We start from the raw sequence: 19,184 nt of genomic DNA, 5'->3' as shown, positions 1-19,184 counted from the left end.
TGAAAGTGTAAAAAGAGAGAAAGAAACCAGACCCCTTTTGGACTTTTTTCTGTCAGAGTTCTCATAATTTGTTGAAATTCATTAAAACTCAGCCATGTTCACAGAGTACCTGTAATCCTATTACTGAACTTCCCCATACTCTGACCTTCAACGTCTGCTGTTTAAAAGTTTAAAAAATGCCTGGCGGATTTTTAATTAATTAAAAAAATTATAACATCGGGCATGCTCAGTAAGAACCAACTGTCAGTGTTCTAAAAGCCAGACTCACAGCTGCTTGGCTTGGCTAATCGGGGCCACAGCCACGCCTGACCTTTATTTCACTTCAGACAGTCATGGCTTCCCCCAAAGAATCCTGGGAAGTGTAGTTTGTGAAGGGGGCTGAAAGATGCTAGGAGAGGCCCTATTCCCCTCCAGTAGCCAGAGTGGTTTAACAGTCAGCTGCTCTGCTTGAAGCTCTGTGAAGGGAACAGGACTAGCAACTCTCAGCACTCTTCACTAACTACACTTCCCAGGATTCTTTGGGGGAAGCCATGACTGTCTCAAGTGGAATAAAGGTCTGATGTGTATGTGGCCAATGATAGCTTTGGTTTAAATTTGGATGGGAGGCTACATGTGCCTGCTGTAGAATAAAAAGGTGGGTGAAGCCCTGAAAATGAATGATACTATTCATAATGTTTTCCTTTTGGAAAGGAAAGGGGCTTCCCCTCTGCCCAGTGCCCACCCATCCTATCTCCTCCCTCCCCCTCCCTCCCCCTCCCTCCCCCCCTCCCTCCCTCCCCTCCCTCCCCCCCTCCCTCCCTCCCCTCCCCTCCCCCTTCCTCCCTCCCTCCCTCCCCCTTCCTCCCTCCCCTCCCCTCCCCCTTCCTCCCTCCCCTCCCCTCCCCCTTCCTCCCTCCCCTCCCCTCCCCCTTCCTCCCTCCCCTCCCCTCCCCCTTCCTCCCCTCCCCCTTCCTCCCTCCCCTCCCCTCCCCCTTCCTCCCCTCCCCCTTCCTCCCCCTTCCTCCCCTCCCCCTTCCTCCCTCCTCCTCCCCTCTCTGCCCCTCCCATCCCTGCCCCTCCCCCTGGTTAGTTTCACCTATCATAAGCATGATTGCACAGACATAAATCCCACTGAAGTCAGAAGGTATGCAAATGATGAAACCTGCCCTCCCCTCCTCCTCCATCCTATCCCCTCCCCATCCCTTGCAATCCCCACCTTCCCCCCCTCCTCCGCCCTCCCTCTCCCCCTCCCCCATGATCAGTTTCACCTATCCTAAGCATGATTGCAGGGGAGTAAATCCCATTGAACTCAGTAAGCATGCAATGATCAATCCAATCTCAGCAAACTTGCACAGGATCCTATTTCTTAGCTCCTGGATTAAAAATCAGAGAAATTCACTAATAGGCAAAAACCTTGCGGTTTAAGAACGTACCTATACCAGCAGATACTTCTATCAAACTTTAAAAAGCAGGGAAATTGGGCAGCTATAGTGAATGCACCAGGGGAGCAGAAGACCTGATCTCCTCTCTGAGATACTGTACTGCCCTACAAATTTGTCAAAATGCAAACACAATTTGAGTTGGTCTTTCACCGTCCAATCCACTTCCTGTGTAACTTGGAAGAATTTGGTAACATGTGCCTCTGAGCACATGGTTAGTGGTGGCAACACCTGTAATCAGCCCAAATAACAGAAACAAGACATGTGCTGTGCTGATCTTGTTTTAGCAGGGAGGAAGCAACATTATTAAAACAGTTGATATAGTTCAGATAGTCACTTTAAATATGTTTGATTTACTTTGCAATTTTAGTGAAGTTTCCTATAGTAAATCATTTTCTTTTGCTTCTGTTTCTGTGAATATGTGAAAGTACAGCAACACCTTGCAATACTGAAAAAAGCTCCAAAAACAATTGTAGAATAATGGCACTGACTATTCTGCAGAAGAGTTTCCAGTGGACACGAGGAGTGTCTCAGTTTGCTCAAGATAAAACAGTGGGAGGTGAAATATATTTTAGCAAAATTCTAGGTGTGCTCTATGTTTTTAATTGACCATGCCCACCTTTCCTTAGGTGGAGTAATTTAATCATAGCAGGCTGAAAACGTGCATCTTGGGCAGGCCAAGTTTGTTTTTTCCAGCAGTCACGTTCATTGCTTAAGTAGCAACATATTGTAATCAGTCTGATTTCACATCAGTTTCAGATTCAACTGTTAATGGGCCCAAAATAGAAATAGAGCATAACCTTCAGTTTGAAAACAATAGGCTGTCTTCACCACCATATGACACTGACCAATAAAAAGGCTTTGGGATTAATAAAAATATATTTGACACCGATTTCTAGGATGAATAATGAGAGAAATATAGATTAGATTCTCTATAGAAACAGTAGTAACACAGGAAAGAAGCAAAGTAAGCAAAACACCAACAAACATACAAAAATGTAATTCTCCATCTTTGGAGATGGCAGGTGTTGCCACAACTCACCATATGCTCAAAGGAGGGGGAGGGGAGCAGGCAGGAAGGGGAGGGAAGGTTTGATCATTTGCATGTTTATTGAGTTCATACAATATTTATTTCAGAATATCAGTTTACAATGTTTCATCCTACAGATGAGAATAAGTTGGGCAGCTTGAGCAACAATGCCTTAACTGTCCGCAACCAAAATCTGCTTCTTGGTACCACTTTCCACATTATGGTCAGCGCGCTTTGCAAGGATCCTAGATGTCTTGAACAAATTGAGGAAGAAAAAAATAGAAAGGTCTTGGAGCTTTCAGGAGACAAGCCTGATAACATTGAAAAGGTAAGTTTCCTCTCGCATAAAAAAAAGAATAGTGGTTGTCACCACATTTTGTAGCCATGGGTGGTATTTACTCAGAGTAAATCCATCGAAGTAAATAGACATGACTAACTTGGGCTCATTAATTTCAGTGGGTCTGCTCTGCATAGGACTTAGTTGAATGCAACCCAATGAATTTCTGTAAGTTAATTTTTGTACTATGTGAAAACTGTAATTCCCTCTTGTACATCTTTTAACTTTCTTCTTACTATTTGATTTTGCTCAGTAACACAAGTTCCAGTGTGTTGATGTGGCCTGCCACCATTAAAAAAAAAAGTGAGTGGATTGAGCAGCAGATGATGGCTGGCTGCAGCAGTAGGGCACACTTTTGAGAGCCCGAGGTTTGTTGGGGGGCGCGAGGATGCACTCGCTCCATGAACATCTCTGGATCTCACTTTTCTAGTTTTTGCTACTTCCCTCCTATGAACCTTTTCTTCTCAACTGACCCTACTTCTGTGTCTGTGCCTTAGTATCTGCCCACATGAAAAGCACTTTGTTGCCTTGTTTAAGGAATTGTATATAATTTTTGCTACCTTAAAGTTCTTTTAGATTTGTTTTGTTTATGAATAGAACTGTATACTTCTGTGACTCTTGAACTTGGTTCTGTGGTTTCTGATAAGTTGCAATTTCAGGTTATAGCAGGCTTGAACAAGAGGGCTTTCCAGTGCTTCAGCAAAGCTGCAAGGAAAGCTGAAGAGGAGGTACAGTCCCTCTCACTTGAGCACATAGATACAAATGGTGTCATAGATGCTTATATGACATTGGCTAATTTCTGTGACAGTCATCTCCGTAGAGAAGAAGAAAGCACAGCAGGTGAGCTAAAAGATGAGTTGTTCATTCCAGTTATGCAACTGGGACAAAGATAGATGGGGGAAATATATATTTAAGGCGAAATAGATCCATTCTTCTTGTACATAGTTAAATCATGACCAGTTGATTTCTCTTATGTCAGTTTTGCATAGTGAAAGTTCTGATAAAAGATGAGAGCTAGTATATCCAGCATCAGGTTGGACTTTACCTTTTGTGTTTGCTCTGGTAAAGTAAATACCAACTTGTTTGTTCCTACAAACGTTTTCTCTATGCAAAACTGATAAAGTAAAATCAACTCATGGTGGTTTTACATCATGAGAAGTAATATGTTCAGTTATACTTATTTATTTTGATATTTATAAAGCTCTAAATATTATAAAATACCATAGTGGAATTCATCAATAAAACAATACAAATAAAACAAGTAAAACCAGATTGTCAAAATAGAAATGAGATACTGCCCACGAGTCTTAAGATTGTTTCAAAAACAATAGGTTACAATTCAAGAAATTAATTTAAATGGTAATGATTGCATAATCTGTGCCCCAAAGTACTAGATGCCCCAAAATCAACATGTTATAATTTTTAAACTTCATTCTGGCCAGCCAACAATACTGATGAGTCCTAATGTTACAGATGGGATAATATCCACATATGCAAAATGCCCGACGCAGTGAACTACATTATCACAGACAAAATGTCTGACAAAGGCAAAACATGAGGTGTGTGTAAGGGACCTTATTGCAATAGATAAAGAAAGCTTTGATTGAACATTCTGTTCAATGGTTTTCTGTTTGTTTTTTGTGCCTCATCAGCTATAAATGCTGTGGATCTGCAGGCATTTCCAGCCATCGTTGTGAAGAAAATAATAAAAGCTTTGAAACTGAATTCAAAAGAAGCTAGGTTAAAATTTCCCAGGCTATTGCAAATTATAGAAAAGTATCCAACAGAGACTTTGGGCCTTATGGCCCACGAGGTGAGTCTTCCCATTCCTGTAGGCAAACAAAATAAGAAGGTGGGTTTTGACATGATACCAGGTTATTCAGAGTGGTAAAAATATGAAGGGATTGCAAAGAGCTTTGAAAGGATCTCTCCAAACTGAATGAGTGGGCAATAAAATGGCAAACACAGTTCAATGTAAGTAAATGTAAAATAATGCCCATTGGGGAAAAAATCCTAATGTTAATAAATGCACTGATGAAGCCTGAGCTGGCAGTGACTGAGCAGAAGAGAGAATTTGGGTTCATGGTGGACAGCTCAATGAAAATACTGGCCCAGTGTGCAACAGCTGTGCAAGGTGAACTCCACATTAGTGATCATTGGGAAAGAGATTGCTTGGAGAATTAGACAACTTTGTGGAGGATAAGGCTATCAATGGGTATTAGTCATGCTTACTATATTTATTAATTTTATTATTTATTAATTAAACTTATATCCCGCCCTTCCTCCCAGAAGGAACCAGGGTGATAAACAAGGGACAAAACACTAAAACATCTCAAAAAGAAAGCATCTTAAAAACGTTTTAAAAATAAAAGATCTTGAAAAGCAATCCCGACGCAGACTGGGATAAGGTTTCTACTTAAAAGGCTTGTTGAAAGAGAAAGGTCTTCAGTAGGCACCGAAAAGACAACAGAGATGGTGCCTGTCTAATATTTAAGGGGAGAGTATTCCAAAGGGTAGGTGCTACAATATTAAAGACCCCTTCCTATGTTGTGCAGAATGGACCCCCAGATAAGATGATATCTGCAGGAAGCCCTCATCTGCAGAGCGGAGTGATCGACTGGGTATATGCTTCCTCCAGGATCAGAGGCTATGTGAATCTCAGTACCAGTAGCTGGGGAGCAACAGTGGTAAACAGGTTGCCTTTGGTCCAATTCAGCAGGGCTGAATATGAAGTTTACCTGGAATGTTTTTTTCTAGGGCTATGCAAGGCCCTCACAATCCAATTTAGGGCCTGATTTGGTGATCCGGATCAAACTGATTCAGTTCAGATCGATCCCTATCTGATCCAGAAATACAAACCTTTGGAAATAATATTCACTGGTATTGGGAAACCAAAATGGCCATAAAATGTTTGTTGTTTCACATAGGTGTGTGAAATTTGGAGACATGGTAACCCCTCAAGAGGAGATTAACCTTGCCAAATTTCAGGCGGGACCTCTGGGGGTTTTTTTGCTAGCCACCTTTAAAATGTGCTTTATTCAAAAAAGATTTTTTTAAAAAAAGACTACTGCCCTAATGTATGTAATATTATGCTGTACATGTGCTGCTTTTGCACTATGTACAACGTACTGCAGTCCTCAATAAGCAAAGTCCAGCTCCCTGCCTACCACTCTGACCTTTCCCACCATGGCATTCTCCATACGTGGCATTTAATAAATAATTGCAAAACTTTGAAGACAGTCCTGCTTTGAGCTACAGATAAGCACAAATCACAACAAATCAATTCAAATCTGTGGTGGCCCCCGAACTATGGAACAGCCTACCTGAGGAGATACACCTACGGTACTTTCTTTTAGGCGCCAGGTTAAGACCTGGCTATACTCCCAGGCATTTTCATGTTATTATAATGTTCAATTTTAATGTCAATATGTTCTATTTAATGTTTTTGTTTAATTTGCTGTTGTTCGTCACTGATTTTATTGTATATTGTATTTTAATCCTGTTTTGTTCACCGCCCAGAGAGCTACTCGCTATGGGCGGTTTAAAAATGAAACTAAATAAATAAATAAATAAATAAATCAACCCGACTCTATTATGATTTGTAGCTGGCTCAACCCAATCCAGGTAGGGCGCAAATTGGCTTGATTGTGTTTGGGATTCAGACCAATCAGTTCCACAGCCCTGCTTTTTACTACTTTCCCCCTCTGGGTTGAACAACGTGGTTTTTGCACTTGAATAATGAAAGTCTGTGGTAGCCATACTAAAACAGCACATGCAGTTGCTTCTTCCTCTCCTGTTAACATCTGAAGGAGTGCTGTTGCAAGACCTACAGTAAGCACACAATTTCTTTCTTATAACAGTTTGGTTTAGAAATCTTGCTTATCTCAGTATTAATATTCTTAGAAACTTGTGATGCATTTTGACTGAGTCAACATTTGATGCAAATATATACACATTACCAGATGAAAGATTACAGTAGGAAAATGATGCATTATTTTCTGTTTGTTCATCTGGATTGGATAGAAATATATATTGTTTGCTTTTTCTCACATTCACAGATATTATATGTTTTACAGATTTCCTCCGTTCCCTGTTGGCAGTTCATTGGCTGGATCAGCCAGTTGATGGCGATGTTGGACAAGGAGGAAGCAATTGCCGTACAACATACAGTAGAAGAAATTGCCAACAGTTACCCACAGGCAATAGTGTATCCCTTCATGATCAGCAGTGAAAGCTTTTTTTTCCAGGAAACTATCGTTGGCCATAAGAATAAAGAGTTTGTAGCGAGGTGATATTAATGATCAAAATATTTTTGGAAGCAAGTCATATTTATTGCAAAGTTTATTTGTAAAGATAAACTACACCTTCTGAAAAACATGAACATGCTTGCAAATAATTTTATACACTGTACTTTTTAAATGAACGTATTAAAGCTAAACATGGTATGTGGAGAAATATAGGTGTTGCCTTGTGGCCTTTTTTAGTTGTTAGGTTTTTCATCCTATAATATACTTGCCAGCAAAATTAGAAGTAAAAACAGTTTTTATTTTCCTACTCATTGTTTCCCTTCTACTGAGAGAAGGCATCCATCTGTGCAACAAAAGAGGGAGGCAGTTTTTGGCTATTCCTCTTCTTCCCTGCAACCCCCACCCCCCTCCATTATGTTCCAGTGGATCCCCCAACTGAAAAATGCCTCCTACTCCTATGACAAACTTAGTTTACAATTGAGATCAATGGGACTTAAGTGCAACTAACTTATACTGCAATTCTATACCCACTTACCTGGCAGTAAGCCACTTTGTACTCAGTTGAACTTGCTTCTGAGTAGGTGTGCATAGAATTGTACTGTCAGTCTAAATCCAGCCCACTGACCTCAAATGGAGATATACAATGTATATATGGTCATTGTATAACTTCCTAAAATTGTCCCTGTTGTTTCTAATTGAAGATAAATCCACAAATAACTTTATTTGTTTTTTCACTGTCTTTATCCCATAAATAATCTGCCAGTAGATCTTTAGGAAAGGATCTTTCCACTTTTACTCTTGGTACATTAATGTTTTCCAATAATAGTGCTAGCCATCTGATGTGATGTTCCCAGGTACTGGAATGGTCTTGTTTTAAATGTAGGAGCCATACTCTTCAAAGCTGCAGAGGGTGAGCACACAGCCCCTAGGAACTGGGGTAGACTTAAAACTGCAGAAGTTGACAATAAAAAGGCTAATTAGAGCAGTGAGGTCACGGGTATCATCCAATAGGTGCCTGTGACACTAGGGCAACTACTCTCTCAAGCAAGAAACCATGTAGAATAGTTGTGCTTAGTGTTTCTCCAGTGGGCACCAGGACACCCCCAAGTGGGTATTGTGTTCCTTGCTAGTGCTTGAGGCAGGAAAGAGTTAACACTCCAAAACGACCGTTAATGCGGCCCCTCCCACGGAGTGCTAGTTCGTTTTGCTGCCTCGCTTGAGCAGTACTGATTTTCGCCTTGCTCTTCAGTCTGGCCGAGTTATATCTTTATCTTTTTCTCTATTTATGTTATTTATTAGCAGTTAATGTTCACTTAACTCTTCTCTCAGTGTTGTATATAGGTGTTAGTCCTAAGATTAATTGGTACAATTTTTCTCCTCAGAAATGAATTTCTCTGTGATTTTTTCCAATTAATGCATTCCCTTAGTGATATTTCCCTCACTTAATGGTTTTCCGGGTAGATTTTCCTCATTAATGAATTTCTCTGTGATTTTCTATTTATGCATTCCATTAATATTTCCCTCATTTAATGAATTTCCGGGGAGGTTTTCCTCAGTAATAAATTTCTCTGTGGATTTTTCTGTTAATGATATTTCCCTACGTTAATGAATTTCGGGGTGATTTTCTCTCTTTTCATGATTTGAACAGTAGCTTTCTTCCCATTATAAATTGGTCTTTCCTGCTGAAAGCGAAATGCCTAAGGAGCAACAAAGTGTCTCTTCAAGGCTTTCCAAACGAACGGTCGCAGCGCTTGGTGCGGTAGCACCTACAGCTCGCTCGCATGAACCAGCAGTTAAAAAGATGAGCCATTGCAGCGCTCTCGAAGGCGGTCGCCATTTTAATCAAACAGCCTCACAGGCACTGCGCGGCCCAATTACTCTTGCGGTAGCACAGAGAACGGCCGTTAATCAACATGCACCTGTTTCCCCTGTAAGCGATGAGGTATCAGAGCAATCAGGGTGGAAAAATTTAAAAGCGCTTAACGATACTGCATCTCCTGTAGCTAGTGCGGTAGCACTGCAATCAGGACGTAAAAGTATGGAAGCAGTTAAATGTGCAGAAAAGCCTGTCAGCACTGCGGTAGCAGAGCGATCAGGACGCAAGCATATGACTAAAACAAAACATACAGTTAGCCATACTGCAGAGCAATCAGGAAGGGTTGCTGCTGAGGGAGCCACAGAATATAAGAAAAATGCTTCCTTACAAACCAGAAGGGCGCTGTATCTAGGACAGCAATCACAGCAGTTGAGTACAGTAAACGCTGAATTTCCCTCACAGCAGGAGGAGATTCCAGATCCTTCAGTCCTTTTTTGCTCAGATTCTGAGGAAAATGATGAGCAATTTACAGGTTTTAATATTCATCACCCTGAGGTTCCACAGAGCACTGGGGCTATAGAGCCTGTAAGTGATATTGCGCCTAATGGGCACAGTCATAAACAGCAGCACAGAGTTTTGCGTGACAGATCTAATCATAACCAGCATCAATTCAACTCTACACAGATGGCCTCTCTTGCCACCTCATGTTCAGATCAGGAACTTCAACAGGTGAAGTCTTTTCATTTAGGAGCTGCAGAATTAAATTATATTAGAAAGGCTCTCATGGGTGATATATCAGCAGAACTAGCTGCTTTTCGCCAGTCTTTTCAAGTGGTTCCTGTACAGGCACAACAGCGCAGTCATGCACCAGGACAAAGTCACTGGCAACACACTATACGACAGTGCAGTGATCAGATGAATCAGGCAGGTTTCCCTATCTGTGCGGTGACGACCTCGCCTCAGTTGTTCATGCTCTAGTGACCTCTAGACTGGATTACTGTAATGCACTCTACGTGGGGCTGCCCTTGAAGACGGTTCGGAAGCTGCAGCTAGTGCAAAACGCAGCAGCCAGACTGTTGACAAGGACCAATCGGTCCTCACATATTACACCTGTTCTGGCCCGCTTGCACTGGTTGCCGATATGTTTCCGGGCCAGATTCAAGGTGCTGGTATTGACCTATAAAGCCTTACACGGTGTGGGCCCGCAATACCTGATGGAACGCCTCTCCCGCTATGAACCTACCCGTGCACTTCGTTCAATATCTAAGGCCCTCCTCCGAGTACCGACTCATCAAGAAGCTCGGAGGGTAATGACAAGATCCAGGGCCTTTTCAGTGGTGGCCCCCGAATTGTGGAACAGTCTCCCCGAGGAGGTATGCCTGGCGCCTACGTTGTTATCCTTTCGGCGCCAGGCTAAAACCTTCCTATTCTCCCAGGCATTTTAATGCATTTTATATATTTTAATGTTTTAATGTTTTAGTTATCTCAATACTGTTTAGTGTTATTATGTATCTGTATTTTATATCTAGTGATTTTTGTTGATTTATTGTATTATTGTATGTTGTACACCGCCCAGGGAGCCATTGGCTATGGGCGGTTTATAAATGAAATTAAATAAATAAATAAATAAATAAATAAATAAGTTGAGCAACAGCAGCTCCACACTGACCTTGCAAATGGATCACCAGATCCACATGATGTGGCCGGGGTAGAGCACAGGGCTTATTAGCTGACAGACCAGACAGATCAAAGTTTGCTAGGCAACAGTTTATGCACGATGTTTCAGTGCTTGATTTCGAAGACGAATCAGATGAATGGAGTGATTCTTCACAACCGGAAGAGCACCACTCCAATAGATTGTTTCATAGCACTTACTATCTGCCTCTGCTATGCAAGGCTATGGCGGCTTTAGATTTGAATGATGTTGTTACAGAACAGGCACCTTCTACCTCTAGAGGCGCATCTGTCCTTCCGGAACCAAAGTCTACAGATAAGGTCATTAAGGTACCATCACTGCTCAGACAAATAGTGGAATCTGAATGGCACTCACCAGTTGAGTCTACCAAGTCACTGACGTATGTTAAGAAACTATACTTATTGGACCCAGAGTTTATGGAGCAGCTGAAAACTCCAGACATTGATTCTCCAATTTCTGCCTTAGTTTCTAGAAACTTCCTTTTAAGAGAAGGGGATGCTCAATTGAAAGATTTTACAGAACAAAAGTTAGATATGGCACTTAAAAAGGTCCATGAAGCGTCAGCCTTGTCGGTACGTGCATCTATAGCAGCATCTGTGTTTTCAAGGGCTGCATTATTGTGGTTAGATGAAGTTTTGGAAAATCCAGATCAAGACCAAGACAGACTTAGGAAAACAATTTTGAAGGTATCAATGACACAGGCTTTCATTGCAGATGCAACAATGGATGCTACTCAATTCGCAGCTAGAGCCATGGCTGCTGAGGTCGTAGCTAGGCGTATTTTGTGGCTTCGTCATTGGGAGACGGACGTTTCTTCTCGCATGGTGTTGGCAACAGAATCATATGCAGGCAAGAAATTATTTGGTGAAACTCTGCTCAGTGCAGTACTAGTTGAAACAAGAGACAAGAAGAAGGCAATGCCAGTAGCAAGTAAAAGACGAGATGACAGGCGACCTTTTCGCCATTTTCAGCCATACCAGTCCTTTCGTCCATCTAGGTTTGGAGGCAGGGGGCGAGATTTCCGTGTTAACAGACAAGTTTGGAGTCGTCCAAGATTCCAAGTGCGCAACCAACAACAATCAGCAGCGCGAAATACATTCTCAGCTACCCACAGAGGTGGAAGACAACAAAGACAATTCTGACTTATTGCAGATACCAGTGGGCGCCTGCTGAAATTTGCACACATTTGGCAGCTGACAACATCAGACCGCTGGGTAAAGAATGCTCTACAGTATGGGTATCAGATAGTTTCAGGCTATACCTCCAAACAGATTTCTCTGGTCACCTGTTTCGGCACATCCCGAGAAGCACAGGCTACTACAACAGGCGATACAACATCTGTTGCAGATAGCAGCCATAGAACCAGTTCAGCAGCACCAGAAATTTCAAGGGGTTTATTCTGTTCTCTTTCTTGTGCCCAAAAAAGGAAACAATTGGAGAGCGGTGCTCGATCTAAAATTTCTAAACAGATTTGTCAGATACCGGAAATTTTGCATGGAAACATTGGTGTCCATAAAAGAAGCTATTCAGCCTCGAGACTTCCTAGCTTCCATAGATCTAACCTAAGCATATTTACATGTGCCAATCCATCCGCAGCACCACAAGTTCCTCCGCTTCGTTTACAACAATCAACACTATCAGTACAGGGCAATGCCCTTTGGCTTGGCGTCAGCGCCGAGGGTCTTCACAAAAATTCTGGTGACCCATGTCGCGCATCTCCGTCAACATGGGTTGAATCTTTACCCATATTTATTTATTTTTTTACAATAATTTTTATTCATAAAATTTTTCATAAAACATAGAAAACAAAATCATAAAACATTCAAAGACAAAAAACAAAACAAAACAAAAATGATTAAACAAAAAAAATAAAATGTTGACTTCCCATTTGTCACATATCAAATCAGTTATAGGTCTACAATATATAACAATCCTGTCTCTTAAATCATATTATAAAATCACTTTCCTCCAGTAGTTATCTTAATTAATCATCAAATCTCATAAACATTACTTTATTCTTTCCACAAAAAGTCAAAGAGAGGTTTCAATTCTTTAAGAAATATATCTATCAATTTTTCTCCAAATAAACATGTCAATTAATCCATCTCGTTAATAATTATAATAATCTTATTGTCATAACCATAGTCCAAATAAACATTTCGATTAATCCATCTCATCAGAATCTGTTAGGTCCAATAATTTCAATAGCCATTATTCCATTATCCCTATTAGTTCCATCTTCCATCTTCAATAGTCCTGTTAAGTCCAGTAATTTCAGTGTCCAATCTTCCATTATCAATATTCCATAATAATCTTGCTGTTGTAGCCATAGTCATATAATAAGAGTCTGATGGGAATTTCCTCTGTCCCAAATATTTTCTTGCCATCCATTCTGAATAAGTTGCTGAAATACTGTTGTAAAGTCATATCTGTGTTCTTCTTTTTTACAAAATGCACTGGCTCATCTCTTAAGAGTTTTTCCATTGTCACATGGCTGCAGTTAATTCCATAGATTTTCTCTATATCAAGCTCCATCACATCATTCCAGTCCAGAAGATTATCCAAGCCATTGATAACTTTATCTCTAATATCTTCATTAATTTCTTCAGAGATAACGTTAAATTCCAAACAGTAGATTTTATTTCTGAAGTCCATAAACTCCAGATCTTTTTCCAATTCCACATTTGTTCCAATCTCCAGGGCTTGTATCTTCCCTTTATTTTTTCTTTTCTCATCTCTGATCTCATCCTCCTCTCTCACAGGATCCCCTATTTCTTTAAGCTCCTGCGTCATTTTGCTCAGTTCAATTTTCAGCTCCTTACTACCCTGTCGCAGGGTTTGTTTCGTTATCTCAATCTCATCCATTATTTTCTGAAACATAGTTACTTCCAGATTCTCAGCCACTTTCTTGATTGCCATTTTTAAAACCACGAAAACAAAGCAAAACAAAAATAAAGAACCACTTCTTATTTCAGCAACAATTGGGTTAATATTCCAGGCTTGATGACATCACAGTATAAACAGAGCAACCTGCCTTATCTCTCTATGTTCAAGAATGCAAAACAAATTTAGTTCCCAGCATCAAAACAGTTAGTGGTGTCGTGAAGAAGCAGATTCGTCAAAATAAAATAGACCAAAAAGAGAATAGTCCCAGACAATATAATATTCCTCGGAATAGAAATCAGGAATAGAAATCCCTCTTCTGTTTATTATCTTTAGAATGCACTTCCAGGACAGCTTTTTGCGACAGAAACAGAGATAAGCTGTTAATTTCGTGAATAACAGAGAAGAGCTATATCTCACCCAGAAGTTGTCCAAAGCCGATCAATCTGACAAATCTCCTTTTGCTGCAACAATTTAAACCAAGTAAAAAAAATAATAGAAAGAAGGGTGCTTGCCTGTTAGTCCGTTCTCTCTTTAAAGAAAAGATAAACGTATCGCTTAAACAGATAGAGCTTGTTAGGAAGTCCGTCCGGCATTGTTGGCTGGACCTTATCTCATAAATTAATGAAATCCAGTCCTCCCAACAAAAACAGGCTTTTGAGGTTGATCTCTACGTTTCTCCCTGCCCGGGAGAAATTTCATCAGTCAAAAAAAAAATGTTCTGACTGATTTATATCTGAATAAGCTTCTTTTGAGGCGGGAGCCCGTCCCAAAAGCAGGCACAAGCGAAGTCACCCTTCCCGGAAGTCAGTCTTTACCCATATTTAGACGACATTCTGATTCGTTCACACACAGCACAGTCAGCTTATCAGGACATTCACACCATACTAGCAATTCTCCACGATCACGGATTCTTAGTCAACATCCCCAAGAGTTATTTGTTCCCTCAACAACGTTTACAGCATTTGGGAGCAATGATAGATAACGGAACTGGAGACAATTTCTCTTTTGGAAGACAGAGTTCAAAAGATAAAGTTGGCTGTTCAACCATTGTTAGCGAAGCCTGCAGAGGACTTGATGGTCTTAGCATGGGTTTTAGGCATGCTTGTTTCCTCTATCCAAGTTACGCCATGGGCCAGGTTTCATGTTCGTCCTCTACAATGGACACTGTTACCATACCAGTGGCAGATAGCACATTCCATGCATCTCCAGGTTCCTCTGACGTTACGACTGAGAACCGCTCTTCATTGGTGGACAAAGGATTGCAATCTACGCAGAGGACTTTCCTTAAAGGACACACCACGGGAGACTGTCACATCAGATGCGAGTCTCCAGGGGTGGGGAGCTCACTGCAGAGGTCAAATCCTGCAGGGATCTTGGTCCCCTCACAAATCAAACCAAAGCATCAACTTACTAGAACTTTGGGCAGCACGGTTGGCGCTGCAAAATTTTGTGCCTTTATTCCATCTCAAACATGTGCTGCTGAGAACAGACAACAACTGTGTGAAAGCGTTCATAAATCGTCAAGGAGGTACAAAGTCACTGGTTCTTCATCAGGAGGCATCTCTACTAATTTCCTGGGCAGAGTACACGCTACAATCATTGACAGCGGAATATATAAAGGGAGTAGAGAATGTACAAGCGGACTGGTTAAGCAGACAGGAGATGTTGCCGGGAGAGTGGCAGTTGCACAAAGATGTGTTCAAACAGATACGCAGAAGGTTCGGAAGGATGGATGTGGACCTTTTCGCTTCAGATGTCAATCATCAACTGAAGAGGTATTACACTCGCTATCCATCTCTCAGAGCAGAGGGTGTAGATGCCCTAAATTCTCCTTGGCCGAAGGCAACACTGTATCTCTTCCCTCCTTTTCCATTGCTTTCTCGGGTAATGAAAAAGGTAAGGATGGAGAGGGCCAATGTTGTTCTACTAGCACCAGATTGGCCAAGGAGGCCATGGTTCTCAGAGCTAGTCAACCTATCTGTCGAGCCCCCATGGCGTCTGCCTCTTCGACCAGATTTGCTGCTAGAAGGACCGCTTCGTCACCCCGATCTTCAATGGTTGAGCTTAACCGCACGGAAATTGAGCAGGGCAAATTGCTGAGGGCTGGATTACCAACGGAAGTGGTAACCACAATATTGGCATCTAGAAGACAGTCCACAATAAGAAGCTACCAGTATACCTGGGCGGCCTTTTTGAAATGGTGTAATAGGAATCATGTTACACCTAGGAAGTTGGGAATTGCAGAGGTGTTATCCTTTTTAAACGCTGGTTTGAAGAATGGGTTGAGACCCAATACTTTGAGGCGACAAGCATCTGCGTTGTCCACAGTCCTGTCTAAGTCGTCTTATGCATCACTGGGAGCTCATCCCTATGTAAAACAATTTCTAAGAGGGGCTTCACTATTGTCAGCACCTGTTCATCATCGTTTTCCAACATGGAATCTTCACAAGGTCTTGGCAGCTCTTCAAAAACCGCCATTTGAACCATTGAAAACGTCTACATTACGAATACTTTCCTTCAAAGTATTATTTCTCATAGCAATCACATCAGCTAGACGAGTATCCGAACTTGGAGCTCTCTCCGTGGCAAAACATCTATGTATCTTCCATACTGACAGAGTCATTTTGAGAACAGATTCTACTTTCGTTCCAAAAGTTAATTCAGCCTTTCATTGTCAGCAGGAAATAGTATTGCCAATGTTTTGTCCTTTGCCAAAGCATCCTCTAGAACACGCTTGGCATTCATTGGATGTGAGGAGAGCACTTAAAGTATATGTAAATAGGACTTGGCCAATAAGGCAAACTGATTCTTTGTTTGTTTCTTACCACCCAACTACTCTCGGTAAAAAGGTGTCCTCCTCTACTTTGGCGAGATGGATTAAGGGCTGCAGCTTATTCAACAAATGCATCTCTTCAAGAAATATGTAGGGCGGCCACTTGGGCAAACCCTAACACTTTTACTAAACATTATAAAATAGATATTTATGCTTCAGCTGAAGCAGCCTTTGGGAGGCAAGTTATTCAGCAGGTCCTGAGTGATCATTGAACATTTATGTACCCACCCAATCAATACGTCAGCTCTGGAACATCCCACTTGGGGGTGCCCACTGGAGAAGGAACCGTTTTACTCACCAGAAAGGTGTTTCTCAGTGGGCGCCAGGACACCGCCAAGGCCCACCCTGGGATACACACGACAGGAAACATGATAATAAAACGGGTGGACACTGAAGAGTCAATGATCACTCCTATCCCATGTATCATTCAGTGGAGTTGGCAGTCGCTCTGAGTAGAGACTGTATAGTTGTTTTTTACAACTTAAGTGTACAATGTATGTTTTCATAATTACAGTTAATGTTGTCACAGTTTTTTACATATGTATAAGTTTATATTTTAAGCTTGGCCAGACGGCGAACTAGCACTCCGTGGGAGGGGCCGCATTAACGGTCGTTTTGGAGTGTTAACTCTTTCCTGCCTCAAGCACTAGCAAGGAACACAATACCCACTTGGCGGTGTCCTGGCGCCCACTGAGAAACACTTTTCTGGTGAGTAAAATGGTTCCTTCTCAGTAATTTCAATTAATGTTCTGATTAGAAACAGTGATTCACTGAGAAAAGGAGTGCTTGCTGTATCAGTCTCTTTGGCTAAGTTTAAGATATCTCAATCTAACCAGGAGAATATGAGTGTCTGAAAAGGTTCTAAATTTTTTAAAATTTATTTAGATTTAGTTATTTTAAAGATTTCTATTCTTCCTCTCGTGACATTTTCGGTATCTTACAAAGACTGTCATTACAAAGGATTACTGGACAAAGATACATTGAAATGGGCTTTGAACTCATTTTTGTTGGTTTATTGTATAGAACATACTATGTGATTGTCAAGTTAAATGCAACAGCGTGATTTCTGTGATGAGCCATTTGTGTTCGGTTGATTGCCCTTTGCAGTAACCAGTCTCAAGCAGAAAAAATAACTGTGTTTGGTAGCTTGTTGAAAATCAGTGGATCCAAAAAGTAGGCATCTGAACATGAACAACATGCCATGCAAAACAGTTTTTGTACTATTGTTTTAAAGTGGCTTCCATGTAATTCCTTGTTTAAAGAAATTAGGCTGCAATCCCTAACCTCATTTATTTGGAAGTAAGCCCTGTTAATTTCTGTGAGACTTACTTCTGAATAGACACAGTTAGGATTGTAGCCTTAGGCCTTAAACTGGTTTTTAATACATGATAATGTTTTGTGTGTATAACCCTACGTTTCCTGGTTGACATGCAGGAGGCGTCCAGAAAACAATGGGTTAACTCCCCACCACCTAGGACAGGGATATGTGATCCAGATTTACATTGATTAGGAAGCTTATTAAATCTGATTTTTCTCTTTCCTCAATTACCTTTATTTTGCCTCCAGCTCCTTCGCCACCTCCTTTTTAAAACTTTATTTTTAGAACTTATTTTTTTCCTTCTTTTTGCTTCGAAAATAGCAGCAAGGGGGAAGAGATGTCAGGACCTACAAAAAGAACAAAAGGAGCTTCACATTTTAGTGGTGTTGGGCTGAGGGACACATTGTCAGGGTCAATTATTTCAGAGGGCATGGAGTCCTCAGGAGAACGTTTTTAGCATAAATTGGCTGGAATTTTGGGCCGCCCTCTAGGTCTTTACTGGGCCTAATTCTGACAGTCTAATTTTGTAGTTGTATGTTTTCTTCTACCCCACTTCCTTGGGCAAAGGAGTTTCCAGATCTACATTGGCCATGTAGGTTCAGCCTTGCATAGCTACAATTTATGATGCTCAAAACCTTCCTTTAGCCCTTAACATCACAGCCCATTGTACCAGGGCAGCAACAGTCTTGTTTGCATTTTCAGCTAATAATTCACTTAAGGAAATTTGCAGGATTGCCATATAGTTCTCTGCACATACCTTCTTCTTCAGGCCTCTGTGGAAGTGGCCTTTGGAAGGCAGCTTCTGCAGTAGGTCTTGCCATCTTCCTGAACTCTTCCATCTGCTGGAGCCCTCCCTGTAGTTCTGGGGTTGCTTGGGCAAGTCCAGTTTTTATCTGGATGCCTCCTGCATGCCAAGCAGGGAGCAAAATGTTGGTCACTTACTGTGAAGCTTCCTTCTCATGGCACTTAGGCGGCATCCAGCCCCATCCAATTTGCCCAGGTATCTGTTCCAAGTTCTTGTAGGTTAAATTAGATTCAACAGTTTTAATTCAGGTTTTCTCATGCTTGTTTGTAGGAACTTGTTCTCTTTTGCTTCTCTTCTGCTCTGTCCCTTGGTGGGCCACAGGATGAAACTGCGGAGAAGGCTTGGGAGCTGCCTAGTCAATATGTATCTGGATGACGTATCCCTACCTGGCTAGGCTGTGTGTGTGTGGGGGGGTGTTAACACATAGTTATTTGGATGCTCTCTCACTCTCTCTCAGACAGACACACACATACACAGAGAAAGAGAGAGAGAAAGGAAACCTTCACAAATAAGTAACCAGTCTTTTGCTTTGATCTTGCAGGTTTTTTATTCTGTTTAACAAAACTTCTTTGGTGTTGGAGGAATTGAACTATATTAGCTAGCCACAAAGCAAAAGAGAATGCTTGTGTGATGATTTCCCATCTTCCTGTTGTGATGCTTCCTTCTTTTATAGGGTGAAGAGTAAATTGGACCGAGGAGGAGCGGTGCATGATTTTGTCCATGCTTTGGAGCAGCTTTCCAACCCTGCAATGCTCTTCAAGGTACAGTAACCAAGTCCTTCGTAATGTGAGAGGATCT

General features: G+C 41.4%; 1 protein-coding gene across 2 annotated transcripts in view; it reads left to right on the top strand.

Annotated features, from left to right (window-relative positions):
- Positions 1-19,184, top strand: part of PRKDC (protein kinase, DNA-activated, catalytic subunit) — a 213,971-nt gene that overhangs the window by 154,144 nt on the left and 40,643 nt on the right. For both annotated transcript variants that reach the window (XM_061598396.1, XM_061598388.1), the window contains 5 exons: positions 2,586-2,776; positions 3,445-3,625; positions 4,438-4,598; positions 6,862-7,073; positions 19,060-19,147. In XM_061598396.1, the coding sequence (XP_061454380.1) occupies positions 2,586-2,776; positions 3,445-3,625; positions 4,438-4,598; positions 6,862-7,073; positions 19,060-19,147 (833 nt within the window). The remainder of the gene's footprint in view (positions 1-2,585; positions 2,777-3,444; positions 3,626-4,437; positions 4,599-6,861; positions 7,074-19,059; positions 19,148-19,184) is intronic.

The sequence above is a fragment of the Rhineura floridana genome, chromosome 1 (assembly GCF_030035675.1).
Source record: "Rhineura floridana isolate rRhiFlo1 chromosome 1, rRhiFlo1.hap2, whole genome shotgun sequence".
NCBI classification, from domain to species: domain Eukaryota; kingdom Metazoa; phylum Chordata; class Lepidosauria; order Squamata; family Rhineuridae; genus Rhineura; species Rhineura floridana.
This window is presented reverse-complemented; position numbering and strand designations above follow the sequence as displayed.